The sequence below is a fragment of the Notolabrus celidotus genome, chromosome 3 (genome assembly GCF_009762535.1).
Source record: "Notolabrus celidotus isolate fNotCel1 chromosome 3, fNotCel1.pri, whole genome shotgun sequence".
In the NCBI taxonomy this organism is placed as follows: Eukaryota; Metazoa; Chordata; class Actinopteri; order Labriformes; family Labridae; genus Notolabrus; species Notolabrus celidotus.
The window spans coordinates 700985-720236 of NC_048274.1; the positions used below are offsets into that span (position 1 = coordinate 700985).

The following is a 19252-nucleotide window of genomic DNA, read 5'->3' on the forward strand; positions in this document are numbered from 1 at the left end:
ACGGACGGACGCTACAGTACATCTACATTTTCTGTAGGACTTACTGAACGTCATTAATTATTCTGCTTGTTGGTGAGAGCCTTTTAGACTCTGATCCGGACTACAGTCCTGAGTAAAGACCCTCATCGGGTCAGAGGGGACAGGCCCGAGGACGAGCGAGAGGGGCAGTCAGTAGAGTCAGGGGAAGTAGAGGCAGGAGACGGGGACTCGGAGGAGTACACGCCGGGGAAATGTACGCTCTGCAGGAGGAGGGCAGAACGGCTGGACGGGATTTGATTGGTTTAAAATTTGGGGAGCCAAAAAACAGTGATTGGTTGGTGTTTTCCCAGGTTTACTCCGGCTGTAGATAGCAGCTTTTTGTACCTCTTTTTTAAGAACACATTATGTATTGATTACCATCAGGACATAAAGATCATTTTAACCAGTAGAACAAAAAGTGGATCTAAATCTGAACACCAACCCCAGCTTTAAGATGGATCAGCAGATCAGCTCTATAGTAAAGTCCAGTTTTTTTCACATATAGGCAGCTGGCAAAGGTGAAGCCTTTCCTTGCACGACAGCACTTTGAAACAGTAATCCATGCCTTTGTCACATCCCGGCTGGATTACTGCAATGCACTTTATTTAGGAATCAGTCAGTCCTCCCTCGCACGTCTCCAGTTGGTCCAGAATGCAGCCGCTCGCCTTTTAATTGGAGCACGTAAAAGGGAGCACATAACGCCCGTTTTAGCCCCCCTCCACTGGTTGCCTGTGCATTTTAGAGTCCATTTTAAGATTCTTTTATTTGTTTTTAAATCTTTAAATGGTCTCGCCCCGCCCTACGTCTCTGAGCTGATCCATCTCTAAGCTCCTGCTCGGTGCCTCAGGTCAGCTGATCAGCTGCTCCTGGAGGGACTGAGGTCAAAGCGGAAGCACAGGGGGGAGAGGGCTTTTTCTGTCGCTGCTCCCAAACTGTGGAACGATCTTCCTTTAGCTTTCAGACAAGCCCCCTCACTGTCCACTTTTAAAACTCTTCTTAAAACCCATTTTTATTCCCTGGCTTTCGACTCAGCATGAGACCCTGCTCTTGTTTTAGTGCCTTTTTATTTTTATTTTTATTTTTTATTGTTTAACTTTATTTCAATCAGGAGAGACACAATTTGAATATTAAGGTTATTTATTACGACTGAATGAATGATGGAACTTGACAGAAATATTTGGGGTAAGGACTCTATGGGGATAATAGGATGTGTGAATTTGGCAGCTGAAGAAATCCCCCTAGAGTCCAGACACTGGTGGTGGTGGTTGACGATCCAAGGAAATGAAGACTCGCAGAGACCAGGTGGAGATGGGGAGGTGGAGGGGTGCGCACCATCAATGCAAGAAGGAACTAGCAGGAGAGAGAGACACATTTAAAAAGACAGCAGAGAGTTGATAGGCTGATGATAAGGGCGTGCCACTGAGCTATTGGATGACGCCGCTGCTGATTAGCCAATGACAGCTCTGGAGCGTGCAGCTGGAAGCAGGTGAGCTATTGAATGAGGGAGAGGAGAGTTAAACAACTGCTGTGATTGCTTTATAGTCTTCCTGTCTGAACTTTCACTAGAGCTACATTTTATCTTACTGTTCTTATTGATTTTATGATTTTATTGTTTGTTTTTATCCATTATGTTTCTGTACAGCGCTTTGTGTCCAGCTGCTGTTGTTCTTAAAGTGCTTTATAAATAAAGTTGAGTTGAGTAGTATCCGTGAAGTCACACATCTGTTTCTGGAGCGCTGTTTTGAGACCAAATCGGCGGTGGCAGCCATATTGCTGCTGTCCAGCGAGTGTGACGTGAAGAGGCGGGCTTTGAGCCTCCCAGCCAACAGCTACAGTGTTCCCGCCTGTCAATCAAGTCAGCTGTGCCTCTCATTGGAAGACTTGTAATCTCAATATCTTCGAAATGACTTTGTTATGAAATAATTCACCCCCTCACAGTTTGTGCCAATCAAGAGATGAGCTATTCAGACTACACTGGTCTTTTGTACCAGGCTGTAAACATGTTTATTTCTGCTGTAAAGATCGTCTTTGTTGAATGGGTGTGTATGTGGTTTCTGGTACTTCCAGAGCCAACCTCAAGTGGATTCTCAATGAACTGCAGTTTTTAGCACTTCCACATTGGACTCATATTTTTAGACTGGAGGTTGCCGCTTGTGTCTGCATCGATTTGATGCATAGTTAAATTTTGGAGGTGTATAAACCAGGCTTTAGTCCATGTTTTATGAAGTCTAAATGCACTTCCATGAGAAACAGTGTCATTTGTAGACCAAACATAAGCTTTTAAGCATCTTCACAGTTGGCCTGAAACTGTGTGAACACCCTTCTGTCAGCGTTGGAGCGTCATGTGGAAGTATTTCTTTAGTTTTTGGGATATACTTGTAACAAGTCTGCGTGACCTAAACTACAAAAAGAACCAGTCCTCCACTTTCCTATCTACTCCCCTTCCATTCCACCACAAGGACTCTTCTGGATTCACTCTCAGATCTGTGCGCTGCAGCCTGCCTCTCATGGTAGAGAGAGAGAGAGAGGGAGAGAGAGAGAGAGAGAGAGAGAGAGAGAGAGAGAGAGGGAGAGAGAGAGAGAGAGGGGGCGGGGTATTGGAAGTCATGTGTGTGAGAGTGTGTGTGAGAGTGTGTGTGAGCAGAGCAGAGGGGGTCGTGTTGGCTTCAGGGAGCTGCTGGTAGTGGAAGCGGGATCATGTGCGCGTCTCTGCGCGGAGTCTCTGTCCGTGGTGCTGAAGGGGGAAACTGGGGCTGTGAAGTCCTGTGATATGTTCAAACTGTAACTGCAGAGCCGGAGTAGCAAAGGAGCGAAAATGAAGTCGATCATCAATGCCTTAAAAAAGGAAGGTAAGCAGCAGATCTCTTTTTGGACTTTTCAAATCAGGCGCTTCGGTTTCAGACGGAGCTCGCGCACAGTCAACTTAACGCGCAGGTGAAGCGACTGTCAGGTGCTCCATGAAGAAAAGTGCCTCTCTCCTCATGTTTGGAAAGTGTGGTGTGTTGTTCCTCCGCTGTTGCAGGGTGGAGGAATGTCTGTGTGTATTTAGGTTACAGAATAATCCTCCAGTTTTCAGACAGAAATGAAAAAAGGAGGCAGCGCAGACTCGGCTCCGTTTTTGTTTTTTTTTAGGTCACAGTGAGAGATGAAAAATGGGACTTCAGCCCCGAGAAAACACCCAGAGACATGACTTTGTGCTGCCCCCTTCACCCGTGCAGCCCGTCCATCTGCCTGTGTGTGAAACCGTGTTGGTGGTTTGACGCTTTGGCTCTTTTCTCAATGAGAGCTGCGCAGCGGGGAGAGGAGCCCACAGGCGCGGGACAGGGGCCAAAAACCTGCACCCTGCGGGAATGATTGGGTCACAGCTGACAGCTCTTCATATACACTTTTACAATATCTATCTTTGTAGTGTTTTGCATGAAGTCTTCAAAGTGGATTGTTTTGTCTTGCAGAAGAGTGTTATTTATTCGACTTGCTCTGGATTTAGGTTTTAATCAACTGACTGCTCTGTTTCAATCCTTTTGCATGCAAACATTGCTGGTTTGCACCAAAGTGCAGAATGCAAATGAGACTTTTAGACTATAATTTAAAATCTTAGCAAGTTTCCTAAAAGCATCAAAGCACAACTTCATAAAAAAGGAACAATATGACTTTGAAATATGTTGATTTGTGGTATTTTCATATTTAAAGCAGGCTTTGTGAAGAAGTGATGTCGTATCTGTGTCCCTCTGCAAAGGACATGCAGTCTCATGTGCAGCCAAATGTTCTCCCTGTCCGAGTGCCATCTGCATCTTTTCACGGTCATGCAGCTCTGTGAAGTTTAATATCAATGAATAGACGCTTCTATGTGAAGTAAACGCAACCAACACTTACAGTTTGTTCTGTCCCTGGAAAACACACAACTCAAGCTCTCACATCATTTATTTTCTGACATCCAAAGGGTTCTCCTGCAGCCGGTTTGCACCTCTAACATTTGCACTGTGACAAGACTTTGTTGCCTTTCTGAACAAACACATCAGATCACTCTGAGTCTGCAGGCTGGAGTTTGTTGCTGCTTCTTAAAGGTCCACAAACAGGATTGAAATATGTCTCACAGTGTCCTAAAAGAAGCTGTTTGTGTCACAGATATATGATGTGAGCGTTAAAGCTAAAAGAGGAATCAGTAACCGCTCAGCTAAGCTCCTGAACAGTGTGAGAATAAAAACATAAATCTGAAATGGTGCCCTCGTTCGGCGCCTTATACGACACTCACTATAAAAACTATAAATACTCTGTCAGCAGCAGTAAACGCTGGTTCCGGGAACGTATGAATCATCGCCATTTTGCACCACTGTTGACAGTAAATTCAAAAAACTGTAATTTACTCGTCTGTCAACTCACAGCGAAGGCAGAGCGTTGCATCATGGGATAATATTTTGAAATGCATGGAAGTGATTTTTGCAGCTTGTGGCTCCATTGTTGGATGGAAATGATTCAGATTAAAACGGTGTGATGGATTCTGCATCCTCTGCCTCTGGATGTTGTAGAAAGAAGACGAATTTGAGGATTTAGTGCAGCTTTAATTTCCTGTTACGGCAGCAATAATGAGAGAAGTGACTTTCCATCAGCGGTAGAAATTCATCCCCTTCTTTTAAAGCATGTAAAAGTTGGATTGTAGCCACAAATATAAAACACTATAGTTAAAACAGCGACATCAGCATTAAAAACTGATCTGAAAAGGCGAGTTTTGATCCACGATCTGGATCTTGGCAGGTCAGTTTGGTCTCTGATGTGTTTGGACAGAGTTGACAGTGACAGGAAAGAGTCTGTTCCAGGTTAGAGCTGCAGACAGAAGTGTGGGAGTGGAGCTGGCGCGTGAGTTTTAAAGGGGCATGGTTATGGAGATCTTTGTAGGTCTAGAAAAGGACTCTGGACTGTTGTGGAGCAGGAAGCCAGTGGAGGTTCTGCAGGATAGGATGATGTGGTCACTGAGGCGAGAAGCAAGGATAGACGGGAGTTTGTTGAGGACTCCATTGAGCAGAAAATCTGATGATGTCTGTTGATAGAAGGAAAAAAAAACAATACCTTCTACCACTATCACACACTGCATCCTCCTTGGCTTTGGAGGACGCAGGAGCTCACATCTCAGATAATTGGATACAGAAAGTCTGTCTAACATGAGTCTGGTCCTGCTGGAGGTTTCTGCCTGTTAAAGGAAGTTTGTCCTTGCCACTGTAACTTGCTAACTTGGTTATAGAGAGCTTTGTACGTCTGGACAAGGACTCTGAACTGTTGTGAAGCAGGGAGTTCTGCAGAACGAAGTGATGTGGTCACTGAGGCGACCAGCAAGGATGGCATGGGGTTTGGGACTCCATTGAGCAGAAAATCCTGCATCCTCCTTGGCTTTGGAGGATATTTGGACGCCACAACAGGTTACAGAAAGAGTCTATGTTGGATATTAATGCTGACACACTTCTATCATCTCTCTCTCTCTCTCTCTCTCTCTCTCTCTCTCTCTCTCTCTCTCTCTTCACCTCCCTCTATCCCTCTCTCCAACACTGTCTCAGCATGAGTCTGGTCCTGCTGGAGGTTTCTGCCTGTTAAAGGAAGTTTGTCCTTGCCACTGTAACTTGCTAAATGCTGCAAAGTGCTCTGCTCATGGTGGATTAAGATGAGATCAGACTGAGTCCTGTCTGTAAGATGGGACTGGGTCTTATCCTGTCTTGATGTTGGTTCTTTGTTAATAATGGAACATAGAGTACAGTCTAGACCTGCTCTGTTTGGAAAGAGTCTGAGGAGAACGTTTGTTGTGATTTGGCGCTGTATAAATAAAGATAGATTGAATGTTGTAGTGACGTGCGGCTCTCATCCTCCGCTGAGCTGCTGAAGGGAACCTGACTCTGATGAAGTTCTGTCCCTGCAGAGTTTGCCCTCTATTCACCATCACATCCAAATTTAGTGTTTCTGTCCTGTTCCTTTCCATTTTCAGTGCATAGCAGCATAAATTAACAATCTCCTCCTCCTTTCCTCCATCTTTCCTTCTGCAGCCGACAAATCCACTCTAACGTGCTGAAAAGAGAGAATAAACTCAACGTATTGAGACGTAAACTCTTTGATGAATCCCTGTTAGTCCTTTGGGGTGAAGCATGCAGGGATATGTGTGTGTTGTAGTGTTGTAGTGTATAGTGTCTGACCCTCAGTGGGCTCCTTTGTGGACTAAAAGAAGGGTTTTAGTCTGTGCAGGTTTTCAACAATCTTATCTTTCCTCAGATGAAAGGAAAACTTACAGGGGTTATTTGGATTTTCTGTCTTTGTGGGATTTCTGCTGATGTTTGTAAGAGAACACTCTCTGCTGCAGACTTTTATTGACTTAACCAGAATATGGACCATAATCAGAACATCAATACATCAATCTTTATTTATGAAGCACCAAATCCCAACAAATGTTCTCTGACCCTTTCCAAACAGAGCAGGTCTAGACCGGACTCTATGTTGTATTATGAACAAAGACCCAACATCAAGACACTTTGCAGCATTTAGCAAGTTACAGTGGCAAGGACAAACTTCCTTTAACAGGCAGAAACCTCCAGCAGGACCAGACTCATGTTAGACACACATCTGCTGAGACCGTGTTGGAGAGAGGGATAGAGGGGGATGAAGAGAGAGAGAGATGATAGTGGGGAGACGGATAGTAGTAGTTGTAGCAGCTGGAGTCTGGCACGTCCACAGCAGCAGAGATCCAGAGGAACCTACGAGACAAGGGAGCTCAGGGACTCCAGAAAGGTCTAAGAAAAGAGAGAAGAGAGGGAGACCAGAAGAAAGAAAAAGAGGAGAATAAATGGGGAAAGAAAGGACGGGATAAGAAAAGGAGACATAAAGGATGAAGAAACATGGAAAGAAAGAAGAATGAAAAGAAAGATAGAAAGAAAGAAGGAAAGAAGAAAAGAAAGGATGAATGACAGACCCCAAAAAAAGGAATCAGCAGAGATCCAAATGAACCTACGAGACAAGGGAGCTCAGGGACTCCAGAAAGGTCTAAGAAAAGAGAGAAGAGAGGGAAACCAGAAGAAAGAAAAAGAGAATAAATGGTGACAGAATGACAGAAGGAACGGATGGGATAAGAATGGAGACATACAGGATGAAAAAAGAAAGAAAGAAAGGAATTAAAGAACAAAAGAAAGAAGGCATGAAAAAGAAAAAAGAGAAAGAAGTAAAGAAAACAAGGAAGGACAGAAAGTAAGGAAAAAAGGAAAGAAAGAAAGAAAGGATGAATAACAGACCCCAAAAAAGGAATCTACAGCAGAGATCCAGAGGAACCTACGAGACAAGGGAGCTCAGGGACTCCAGAAAGGACTAAGAAAAGAGAGAAGAGAGGGAGACCAGAAGAAAGAAAAAGAGGAGAATAAATGGTGAAGGAAAGGACGGGGTAAGAAAAGGAGACATAAAGGATGAAGAAACATGGAAAGAAAGAAGAATGAAAAGAAAGAAAGAAGGAATAAAAAAGGAAAGAAGAGAAAGAATTAAAGATAGAAAGAAAGAAAGAAAGAAAGAAAGAAAGAAAGAAAGAAAGAAAGAAAGAAAGAAAGAAAGAAAGAAAGAAAGAAGGAAAGAAAGGATGAATGACAGACCCCAAAAAAAGGAATCAGCAGAGATCCAAAGGAACCTACGAGACAAGGGAGCTCAGGGACTCCAGAAAGGTCTAAGAAAAGAGAAAAGAGAGGGAGACCAGAAGAAAGAAAAAGAGAATAAATGGTGACAGAATGACAGAAGGAACGGATGGGATAAGAAAGGAGACATACAGGATGAAAAAAGAAAGAAAGAAAGGAATTAAAGAACAAAAGAAAGAAGGAATGAAAAAGAAAAAAGAGAAAGAAGTAAAGAAAACAAGGAAGGACAGAAAGTAAGGAAAAAAGGAAAGAAAGAAACAAAGCACGAAAGAAAGAAAGAAAGAAAGAAAGAAAAAGAAAGAAAGAAAGAAAGGATTAATGACAGCCCCAAAAAAAAGGAATCTACAGCAGAGATCCAGAGAACCTACGAGACAAGGGAGCTCAGGGGACTCCAGAAAGGTCTAAGAAAAGAGAAAAGAGAGAGGATACCCAGAAGAAAGAACAAGAGGAGAATAATGTGAGGAAAGGACGGGGTAAGAAAAGGAGACATAAAGGATGAAGAAACATGGAAAGAAAGAAGAATGGAATGAAATAAGAATGAAAGAAAGAAGAATGAAAAGGAAGAAAGAAGGAATAAAAAAGGAAAGAAGAGAAAGAATTAAAGAAAGAAAGAAAGAAAGAAAGAAAGAAAGAAAGAAAGAAAGAAGGATGAATAACAGACCCCAAAAAAGGAATCTACAGCAGAGATCCAGAGGAACCTACGAGACAAGGGAGCTCAGGGACTCCAGAAAGGTCTATGGTTAGTAACTTTAATGGGACAGGAAGAGTTAAAGTGAGAGACAGGCAGAGAGAGGAGAGAGAGGGAAAGACAGGATCCCAGTGTGTCAGTCTAAGCCTATAGCAGCATAACTAAGACCTGGTCCAAGCCTGATCCAGCTCTAACTATAAGCTTTATCAAAAAGGAAAGTTTGAAGCCTACTCTTAAAAGTAGAGAGGGTGTCTGCCTCCTGGACCCTGACTGGTAGATGATTCCAAAGGAGAGGGGCCTGATAACTGAAGACTCAACGTCCCGTAGTATTCTCCTCCTTACTAGTGCTCAATGTGGGAAAAGATGTTACATATTTTGTCCACAAGAGGCGCCAAATCCACACAAACTGAAATATCATCGGCTAATATATATCTTATGAGGACGAATCCTTTAATTTTCACAACGCCACATTTCAGTGCAAAATTTAACCCAGCACTCTTCTGGGATCAGGATAATCCAGATGTTTTGGTTTGAAGTTATTGCGATGTATTTAGAGAGCGGCTGAGAGATCCAGAGGAACCTACGAGACAAGGGAGCTCAGGGACTCCAGAAAGGTCTATGGTTAGTAACTTTAATGTGAAAAGGTCTTGTGGTGTTATTAGATGCTCGGAGTAACTACGCCAGTCATCAAACACAGACGACTCCATAAGTGTTTTCCAACTGCAGGAACTTTCTCATTGTTCTAGGAGCTGGAACTATAAACTATTTTGGTTCCTAGTACCCTGTTTAGAGGAACCTTTTTAGGAGCATGTTCTCTCCCAGAATAAGAGTGAACACAAAAGCCAATTAAGTACCACCAACCACCTTTTTTATATCCAAAAACCAAAGTAACATTAAATAAGAATCTGTAAAAGCTCTTACAAATGTAGCAAAACTCTGTCAAATGGACCGACAATGAAGTCCAGGCTTTATTGAGAGTTTATTCAATGGAGGAGATACAACGTGATGTCACTCCAAGGTTCATATCAGTCATCATCATGGCGGTGCGGTTGCAGACTTTTGAGTAACCCTCTGATTGTTGTTCGGTGAAGTTTTGGGGTGTGAGGTATCTGTGAAAGGATCCGAACTTCTTGGTCCGTCTGAGTCGAGTTTGAGTCTTCAAATTTGAGTCAGAGTGTCGTCCTGTCACAGCTCGGGGTGTTAGCTTAATGTCAACACCCTCATCCAGCCGGGCTGAGAGCTTCCAGACGCTCTGACCTCTGAACCGCATCCTCTGCTTCAAGAGCATTTAATTATATAGACTCCACTGATTGCTTTTCCAACTCTTACATAAGAGGCTGGGCTTGTTGTGACTCCCCCTCCCCTCTTTTGACTTGATAATTAATTCGTGCAAGACTCAGAGAAAGAGAAAGAGAGAGTCGATGCACAAAAGTGTGTGTTCAGCTGAAGTTAAAGCCGTCGCTGTTCGCTCGGTGGCCACACACACACACACACACACTTCAGAGATCGCCTGGTAGCTCCAAAATGTGCTAGCTCATTAGATGTTATCACCTCCTCTCTTCATCAACACGCCTGCAGTGTACACAGTCACACACGCAGACACACAAGCAGACACACACAGAGGGGAAGGTCTGAGATATTAGTCTGGGAGAGCGATAATGACTCGGTGGATCCCCTCCCAGGAAGGCAGGGATGCTAGCCTGTTAGCATCGCATTCATTTAGCCCATAATCAGAGGGTTGTTATTGGAAATGCTGCAGGCTACGTGGTGCTCTGGTGTGATGGGAGGAGAGCTGGTGGTGGGAGTCCCAGTCTCGTCATCATGCAGATCTGTGGGGAAATCAAGACCAACCTCCTTTAGTGGAACAATCTCAACAGAGAAGCTCAGGCGGAGCGGGCCAGAGGATCTCAGCTGTGCTGGTGTAATCCTGATAATCATGATAATGACGGGCAGAAAGAGAGAAGTGAGGAGCCCAGAGCCACCGCAGTCCATCACTGTCAGGTTGGGTTACAGATGCAGCTTTCACACTTGACGGGATTGGCAAATCCAGAGATGCAAATTACAAAGTATGAAAACTTTTCTAACTGAACTTCAATCAGTGGAGATCGATGATGAGAGATGTTTATGACAACAAATGAAGAAGTGATGTGAGCGGACAGGAGGTCTCTGGGGTTTGGATGAATCTCTGATGGAGTCCAGACGCTGCTGGTGTCTGATGAACTGAAAACACAGGTTGGACGAGGCGGTGAAGGGGAGGTGGAGGGGTGGAGGTATCATCAGCATGAAGGAACACAAAGCAGGCTAACTATGAAGGTGTGACATCATGTTATTGGATCATGAAACCAACAATGGCGTCTGAATACAACCGCAGGAAAAGTGGGTGACAAAACTTTGAAGGCAAATATAAAGCCCTGTCATATAAGTGTGTCTGTTATTTTCTATGCAAGTCACTTTAACACAAAGTTCCCATATGGTGTAAATAGTGAGCGACCTTGCGCCCACGTTAGCGCCCATGTGTGAGCTGGTAGTGGCCATTCTGAAATCCTAAACCATGATTGGCTGTTTGTCTTGGAAGAGGCGGGGCTTTTATTGAAATCAGCTATTTGATTTTAAGTGGACGTTTTCTTTGGTCGGTGACTTTGGACAAACATCTTCATTTAAGAATGAAGTTCCACTTTGTTGAGTTGCATCTTAAAACTTTAAATCAGGGGTGTCAAACTCATTTCAGTTCAGGGGCCACATTCAGCCCAATTTGATCTCAAGTGGGCCGGACCTGTAAAATCACAACATAATAACCTATAAATAACAAAAACTCTAAATGTTTCTCTTTGTCTGCAAAAAAAAGTACAAGTACATTCTGAAAATGTTTATATTTCATGAACTATCTTTTTACAAAAACAGTTGTTGTATTTCTCGCCATGATGAGTCTCATATAGGGCCATATACTATATTCTTTAAGCCCTGAAACCTGCTGTAAACACACCAAACACACAGGTTACCCATTCACCTGACACAGAGTGTAATGTTTACTGCAAAAGAACAGATAGATTATACTAGACCTTTATGGACCCCCCAGCCGGTCCAAAAAGTCTATAATTTTCCACCGGATTATGCAAACTGCAAATATTCTTTTTCCTCACTTTGAGAAAAAAAAGTCCTGGAGTGCCGGCTGTGGCTCAGTGGGTAGAGGCGGTCGTGTATCAATCGGAAGGTTGGCGGTTCGATCCCAGCTCCGGCAGTCACATGCCGAAGTGTCCTTGAGCAAGACACTGAACCCCAAATTGCTCCCTCTGTTGTTCAGAGGTGTGTGAATGTGTACAAATGAGATTAGCTAACACTGATGGTCCCTTACATTAGCAGCCTCTACCATCAGTGAGTGAATGGGTATAAATGGGTGAATGCGACGAGTAGTGTGTAAAAGCGCTTTGAGTAGTCAGACAGACTAGAACAGCGCTATATAAGTACAAGTCCATCCATTTACCATCCATTCAGGTCCCCCCCCTGCAGGACAAATTTGAAATACCAGTTACATTTATTGAAAAATTGCAGTCAATGTCTTCTCTGTAGTTTCAAAAGTCATCCTGTGGGCCGGATTGGAACCTCTGGCGGGCCGTTTTTGGCCCGTGGGCCGTATGTTTGACACCCCAGCTTTAAATGATAACAAAAAGATAACATTTGAATCAGGAGAGACACAATTTGAATATTAATGTTATTTATCACAACTTAATGAATGATGAAACTTGACAGAAATCTTTGTTGTAAGGACTCTATGGGGATAATGTTATGAGCGTAGGATGTGTGAATTTGGCAGCTGAAGAAATCCCCCTTGAGTCCAGACTCTGGTGGTGGTTGATGAATCCTAGGAATTGAAGACTTGCAGAGACCAGGTGGAGATGGGGAGGTGGAGGGGTGCGCACCATCAATGCAAGAAGGAACGAGCTGGAGAGAGAGACACATTTAAAAAGACAGCAGAGTTGATAGGCTGATGATAAGGGTGTGCCACTGAGCTATTGGATGACAGCCACCGCTGATTAGCCAATGACAGCTCCGGAGCGTGCAGCTGGAAGCGGGTGAGCTATTGAACGAGGGAGAGGAGAGTTAAACAACTGCTGTGATTGCTTTAGAGCTACATTTCTAGGATTCATTCACATCAGAAGTTGGGATGCAAATTTGTCTACAATTTGGATCCTCTTCTTTTTGTGTTTTTTGCACACCGTGAGAGCACGGGTCAGAAAGCCTAAGACGTCACCGAGCTCTTCATCATACATACACACTTTAATTCACAGATGTATGCTCATATCAAAAAGCAACAGAAACACACAAAGTGGAAATGAGTCAAAGAAATTGTGTAACATTAAATGTCAGTGTCTTTAGTCACTTAAAATCCAAACACATTCCAAAATAAGATGTAAATAAAGTTGATTTTGAAACACTTTCTGATTCTCCCAGTGTTTGTTCACTTTTTAAACATAATATTTAAACTCATGAAAATGTTTGCACCTGTTTTAGAGTCTTCACAAACACAAAATGTTTTTTCTTATTATTCTAACTTGTTTTGTGAAATCTCCGCCCCAGATACTTCAAATACAATCAGCCACGTCTCCACACAAGTCTTTAAAGCTAGGGTTGGTAGTCTCGGAAAACTAGCATGAATTTGAATGTAGCATTTCCTCATGACCCCGTCTAACCCCTCCCCTCCTCCCTCAGAGCTCCTCCAAAACGACGCCCCCCCGCTCACATGTACGAGCGCCGCTGACTTGCGACCATATGATGGTGACTGATTCAAAACCGGTCCTCACCAAAACATTCTCATAGTGAAAGTTAAAAACACAAACAAACATGGCTGCTGTTAGCACTCACAACTATCATGCTATCATTATCCAGTTGTCATGGTGACACGATATCAGGAGAAAAGTTATAACACATATATAACACTGTAACAGCTGTACTGTTTGTTAAACATGTTCAGTGTAGATGCTCTTAATTCCTACAGTGTTGACAGTCAGTGAAGGCATCAGGAGAGGTGTAGAGTGTGTGAGCGGGAGAGAGGAGAGACAAGAGGAGAAGTTCTTCATTCATTCAAACATTGATTGTTGTTTTGTTGGTTGGCGTGGTAACGGCCGACAGTGACCGGTTATTAAAGATCAACGTGTTCACCAATCGGCTCGTCATCACTACAGCGTCCGGACGGACGCTACAGTACATCTACATTTCTGTAGGACTTACTGAACGTCATTAATTATTCTGCTTGTTGGTGAGAGCTTTTTAGACTCTGATCCGGACTACAGTCCTGAGCAAAGCACCTCATCAGGTCAGAGGGGACAGGCCCGAGGACGAGCGAGAGGGGCAGTCAGTAGAGTCAGGGGAAGCAGAGGCAGGGGACGGGGACTCGGAGGAGTGAACGCCGGGGAAATGTACGCTCTGCAGGAGGCGGGCAGAACGGCTGGACGGGATTTGATTGGTTTAAAATTTGGGGAGCCAAAAAACGGTGATTGGTTGGTGTTTTCCCAGGTTTACTCCGGCTGTAGATAGAAGCTCTTTTTACCTCTTTTTTAGGAACACATTATGTATTGATTACCATCAGGACATAAAGATCATTTTAACCAGTAGAACAAAAAGTGGATCTAAATCTGATTACCAACCCCAGCTTTAATACCTGTGAGTCTGAGCTGCTGTGAAAGTAAAGGACAGACTGTTATTACCACGCTCCACTTTTAGAATTCAGTCAGCCAACTCACATTTCAATTGTTTATTGTAGCAGCAAATACATATAGTGATAAGCAAACCATACTGAACACACCCCTGGAGCCTGCAGGTGGATGCTGGGGAGGCGGTGGGGAAGAAGAAAATATCAGCAATAGGCATGCAGCAGCAGAGGCGTTGACAGGCAAAAGGAGAGATGGGAGATTTTCCCAGTTTAAATAGACCGCCAATTTGAGAGGCAGAGGGCAGGATTGGATGATGGTTATGAGAGTGGGACATGTGACATGTATGGCATTGCAGCTCCAGTTGTCTGCCTGAACTAGCTCGCAGGCGTCGCTCCATTTGCATCAAAAGGAAGCAAAGATTCAAGGAGTCAGTTTTACATTTCTAAAGTTCCACCTGCTTTTGTCTCCTCAGTGCCTTTCCGTGAGGCTCCAGCCTACTCCAAGCGCCGCCGAGGTCCGCCTGGAAACGACCAGTCCCCCTCCTCGTTAACGGCTCCGCGGGTCCTCCTGCGCTCCAACAGCGACAACAACCTAAACGTCAGTCAGTACCAGCAGCAGCAGCAGCAACCTTCTGTCAACTGGGCCCCCCATCTGCAGCAGCACCAACTCGCCCAGCCCCACCCGCATCGGGGCCCCCAGCAGGGTCTCACGCAGCCTGGCTCCGCAGCATTACATCGCAGCCTGTCACCCCAGCTGCTCCAGCAGATGCCCAGCGGCAGCCCCAATGGCAACGTGGTGGTACGGACCATGGGGAGGGGGGCGAGGAGCCGGTCTCCCTCCCTCAGCCGGCTGGGGGAGGAGGCCAGACGAGCTGTACCTTCACAGCGCCAGCCCAGGTGAGTGTCTGCTGATCTGTGTGTGTGTGTGTGTGTGTGTGTGTGTGTGTGTGTGTGTGTGTGTGTGTGTGTGTGTGTGTGTGTGTGTGAAGAGAGACGGTTTGAGACACACTCAGTTTTTATTTCTCCTGCAGTAACCGAGCTGACTAACCCGCAGGTCAGAGGTCGACACATGACTCACAAATATTTACCATCAATATTTTGCAGTTGAGTTCCAGCACAGCTGTGATCCGCTCGCTGCTGTTGCTGTTACATTTAAAGTGTCAGAAGCTTCATCTCTACATCTGCGTCCAGAGAATTCAGCACAGAGGAGATTTCCTCTTAAAGGCTCAGTTCACCCAAATTGCTGGCATGAGTATTTCCAAGAATTGAAAGAGAGCTCAAAAGGTGTTGGATGGGTATTTGAGAGGCCTAATGCAACATTAGCCACAACCTATATAACACCTGAATCTCATCCTCAGCTACAGACTGTAAATAACACGACACTGAAGAGCTGGGAATGTGCATGCAAGCGTCAGATATCAAGCCGCATTGTGCAGCAACAGACGCTCGCTGCTCACACCGTAACAGATATAAGCTTTAGCTACGTCACGTACGTTAATGAAGCACATTGCTGTCAGCTGTGCGTAGGAGACCAGCTGGAGACCTCTGATATCGAAGACCACTTTCCATCTTCCTACGTTTGCACTTCGGTGACTGAAAAAACGGGACGATCCCCGGCGTTAACTCGAGTCACACTTCAATCATGGAAGGATTTCAAAGGCACCAGTTTGTGTCTTTCCTCTGTTCTGTTTGTGACTTCCATGGCATGTTTAGTTTTTAAACGTCCTATTAGATTGGTGGTTTTGAACGCAGCTCTACTGCTACAGCCTCGGGGATGATCGTACTGCATATGTAGCGAGTGGCTGTTGGACTGTTTGGTATGTTTACGCCTTTTTTGAACCGTTTGTCCCTGGAGAGTTACCGTAGGGTGCTGTGAAGCGGTGGCTGCTCAACTCAACTTTAAATATAAAGCACCTTTCATACATAAAAACATGCAGCCCAAAGTGCTTCACAGAATAACAGAGACAGAAAACAACAGCAATGGTAAAATTATAAAAGGCAGGATTATAAATCAATCAATCAATCAATCAATCTTTATTTGTATAGCGCCAAATCACAACAAACGTTATCTCAAGATGCTTTTACAAACAGAGCAGGTCTAGACCACTCTATGTCAAATTATGAACAGAGACCCAACACCAAGACAGGGTAAGACTCAGTCTGACCCCACCTTAATCCATCATGAGCATTGCACATCGCAGTATTTAGCTAGTTACAGTGGTGAGGACAAACTTCCTTTAACAGGCAGAAACCTCCAGCAGGACCAGACTCATGTTAGACAGCCATCATGCCTCGAGGGGAGTAAGAGAGAGAAGTGATAGTGATGAGACGAGTAGTAGAAGCTGTTGCTGCTGGAGTCCAGCACATCCGTATCAGCTGGAGTCCAGATCGTCCGCAGCAGGAGGACGTCTACGTCAGCTCAGAGGAATCTAAATAAAATAATCAACACAGTAAAATTAATAAAATAATTAAGAGTGAAAAGAAAAGTTAAAAAATAAGGAAGGGGTAATTAACAAGATCAGATTCACACAAGAAATAAATAGATACATAAATAATGTTTTTTTTATAAATAAATGTTCAAACAATGTTAAAAATAATAATAATGCAATCCGGGCTAAAATAAACTACTCCAAATTAAAAGCTAGATTAAAAGGGTAAGTCTTAAAGGTGACATATCATGCAAAATCAACTTTTTAATGGTTCTCTCCCTGAAATATGTGTCCCTGTCTACAAACCCCCTGAGAATGAAAAGAATCCATTCTGCCCCTGTTCTGATTTCTCCACCTTTCTGTAAATGTGTGCTGAAACCAGCCGTTTCAGACTTCTGTGTTTTTCATACGTCACAACGCCATCCGGTCTGTAACAGGAAGTCAGAGCTCGGAGCTTGTTCAGCCCATAGACTGTATAAAATACAACTCAACCCCTCCTCCGTTTTTCATTCCCTGCACACGTGTGCTAACAAGGAGCTTAGGAGGGAGGCATGCTAGTTGTAGGCTGTCTTAATAAACACAAAGGTCGCTTTGACTCCCCACGTCTGCAGATTTGAAGATCTAGTGGATGATTTTTATTTATCATGGATAAGTGCTAGCGCTAGTTAGCATAGCCTCATAGCTACATGTTAGTAGCTGTGTACCATGACACACGTCGACATGCTGACAAATAAAACAACAAGAAACACTAAATCTGTGACCAATGGTTCAGAAAGGTCCTGCTGCAGGCGCCTCTCCGTCAGGATCAGATTCTGGATCAGACTCAGAAGGTTGAAGTAACGCGGGTCTGTGAGCAGCCGTGTTTATTCAGCCAACATGTAAACATTAGATCAACGTGCTGGAGAGCCGAGGCCACATCCACTTCCTGAGGGGGTGTGGTCAGAGAGAAAACAGAGTGTTCTCAGGAGGGCTGAAGAAGAGGGTTTTTCAGGCAGACCAAAATCTGATTTCAAAGTGTTTTTTTGAGCATAAACTTTAAAGACATGTTTTGGGGACCTCTTAGACCAATATATGTTGATGAAGAAAGCGTGATATGTCACCTTTAAGATTGTAAAAAGAACTTTACCTCCTTATTTGAGTGATAATTCAAAGTGCAGCAAACTCTCCTTCTTCATATCACTCTGTGTTCTTCATCACCCTCTCTCTCTTTCTTTCTCTCCACCTGATCATGAGTTTACTCTCTAAAGTATTCACCGTCCAGTCTTTGCAACAACATCAGAAATCAGAACAGGGGCAGAATGGAGTTTTTTCATTTTCAGGGGGTTTGTAGACAGGGACACATATTTCAGGGAGAGAACCATTCAAAAGTCCATTTTGCATGATATGTCACCTTTAAGATCCTGCTGTTATTGGCGTGTTGCATCCTGGGTAATGTAGGCCCAAAGTTTTGCAGGAACAGAGCTGATCCTTCAGTCCGACAGAGTTAAAGGAGTGTGAAGCTAAACATGTGGAAGACTCTTTTAAAGAGAGCCGAGCTGAGACCTTCTGAATTAATAAAACTTAACCGACCGAATACAAAATTCAACAGAAACATCTCTTCTGGAAATAATGTCTCTGCCGTCAGTCTGAGGATTTCACAGGACCTGCTGTGGGCCGCTCTCTCACAAAGAAAGTACTCTAAGAGCGGCTCACTCATAGGTCAGACTGGAGTGCAGGGAGGACAGATTTGGGACGAATTTTAGGTCAACTAATGTCACTCTGTTCACTTTTTGGGCCGCACTGAAACATCTCTGTAACCGTCCAATTAGAAGCGGAGGAAATGTGGTTCAGACGTTCTCATCTCTCTGTTTTTAAAGGATGTTATCACAGTGACAAATCCTTCAAAATAAAGGCCATTTAAGGGAAGCTAAGTGCACTGTTTGCAGAAACACAAGCTCAGCTCAACGTTTGTTAGCGTGCATGTGTCTGGGTTCCACTCAAAGCCCTGAATCCCTTTGCATGGCCTCACATTGTTTGGATTTGGCGCTTTGTCACCTTGCAGAATTATTTCAAATGTGAGGTGTGATCAGATACCTGAAAACCCAGGTGCAAGCCTGCAGGAGGATGCTGGGAGTTGCTCTGTGCAGCTCACATGGGATGTTACCTGCTGAGCTAGCTTGCATGTAGCGCATGTAGCGACTGTCATTTACAGTCAGACCCACATCAGTGTTTCTGCAGGACAAGCAAAGTCTGTACCTCACCTGGAGTTATCGACATCATATCCCGAACAGCTCTGCACGATATCTGCTTACATAACAACTATTAATAGCCCCCCATATAATTACTGTGAGGCTGCCGTGTGTTTCATCCACTCAACAACTTTCAGGTTTTGGTCTCATAATGGATTTGAGTTTAACCTTTATACTTGATTTCAAAATTCAAACCCCTCGTTTTCTCACCAGGAGAGAGGCGGGGTGAACGCACGGATAAAAACAAATTATTGATGTTGACATTTCTGTCCTCTCTCAGCTCTCCTTCCTCTCTGAGCTCTGCAGAGTCAACACACCTGAAAACAAAAACGGAGTTAATGCAACTTTAGGTTAGGAGAGAGGATAGAGCAGGATACTGGAGAGAGAGCGAGGGAAGGCGGGTTGGAATCAAACCCAGCAACTTATTTTGGACTTCCACCAGATCCGTGTCTTGTCTGTCACAGAACCAGATTTGATAGGTCTCTCTTCCTCTGGATCTGCCAATCTGTTCTAATGTGACCGAGGTTTCCCCGCAGTAATCACTGAATCAAGGATTCTCCTCCTCCTCCTCCTCTCCTCATCCATGTTGTCTTTCT

At 44.1% G+C, this 19252-nt stretch overlaps 1 protein-coding gene across 1 annotated transcript in view; it reads left to right on the forward strand.

The window, feature by feature from the left end:
• The window catches only part of LOC117810434 (SH3 and multiple ankyrin repeat domains protein 2-like), a 284015-nt gene that overhangs the window by 105620 nt on the left and 159143 nt on the right, over positions 1–19252 (forward strand). The window contains 3 exon segments of the mRNA XM_034680270.1: positions 14473–14597; positions 14703–14873; positions 17283–17289. Of these exon segments, the coding sequence (XP_034536161.1) occupies positions 14473–14597; positions 14703–14873; positions 17283–17289 (303 nt within the window).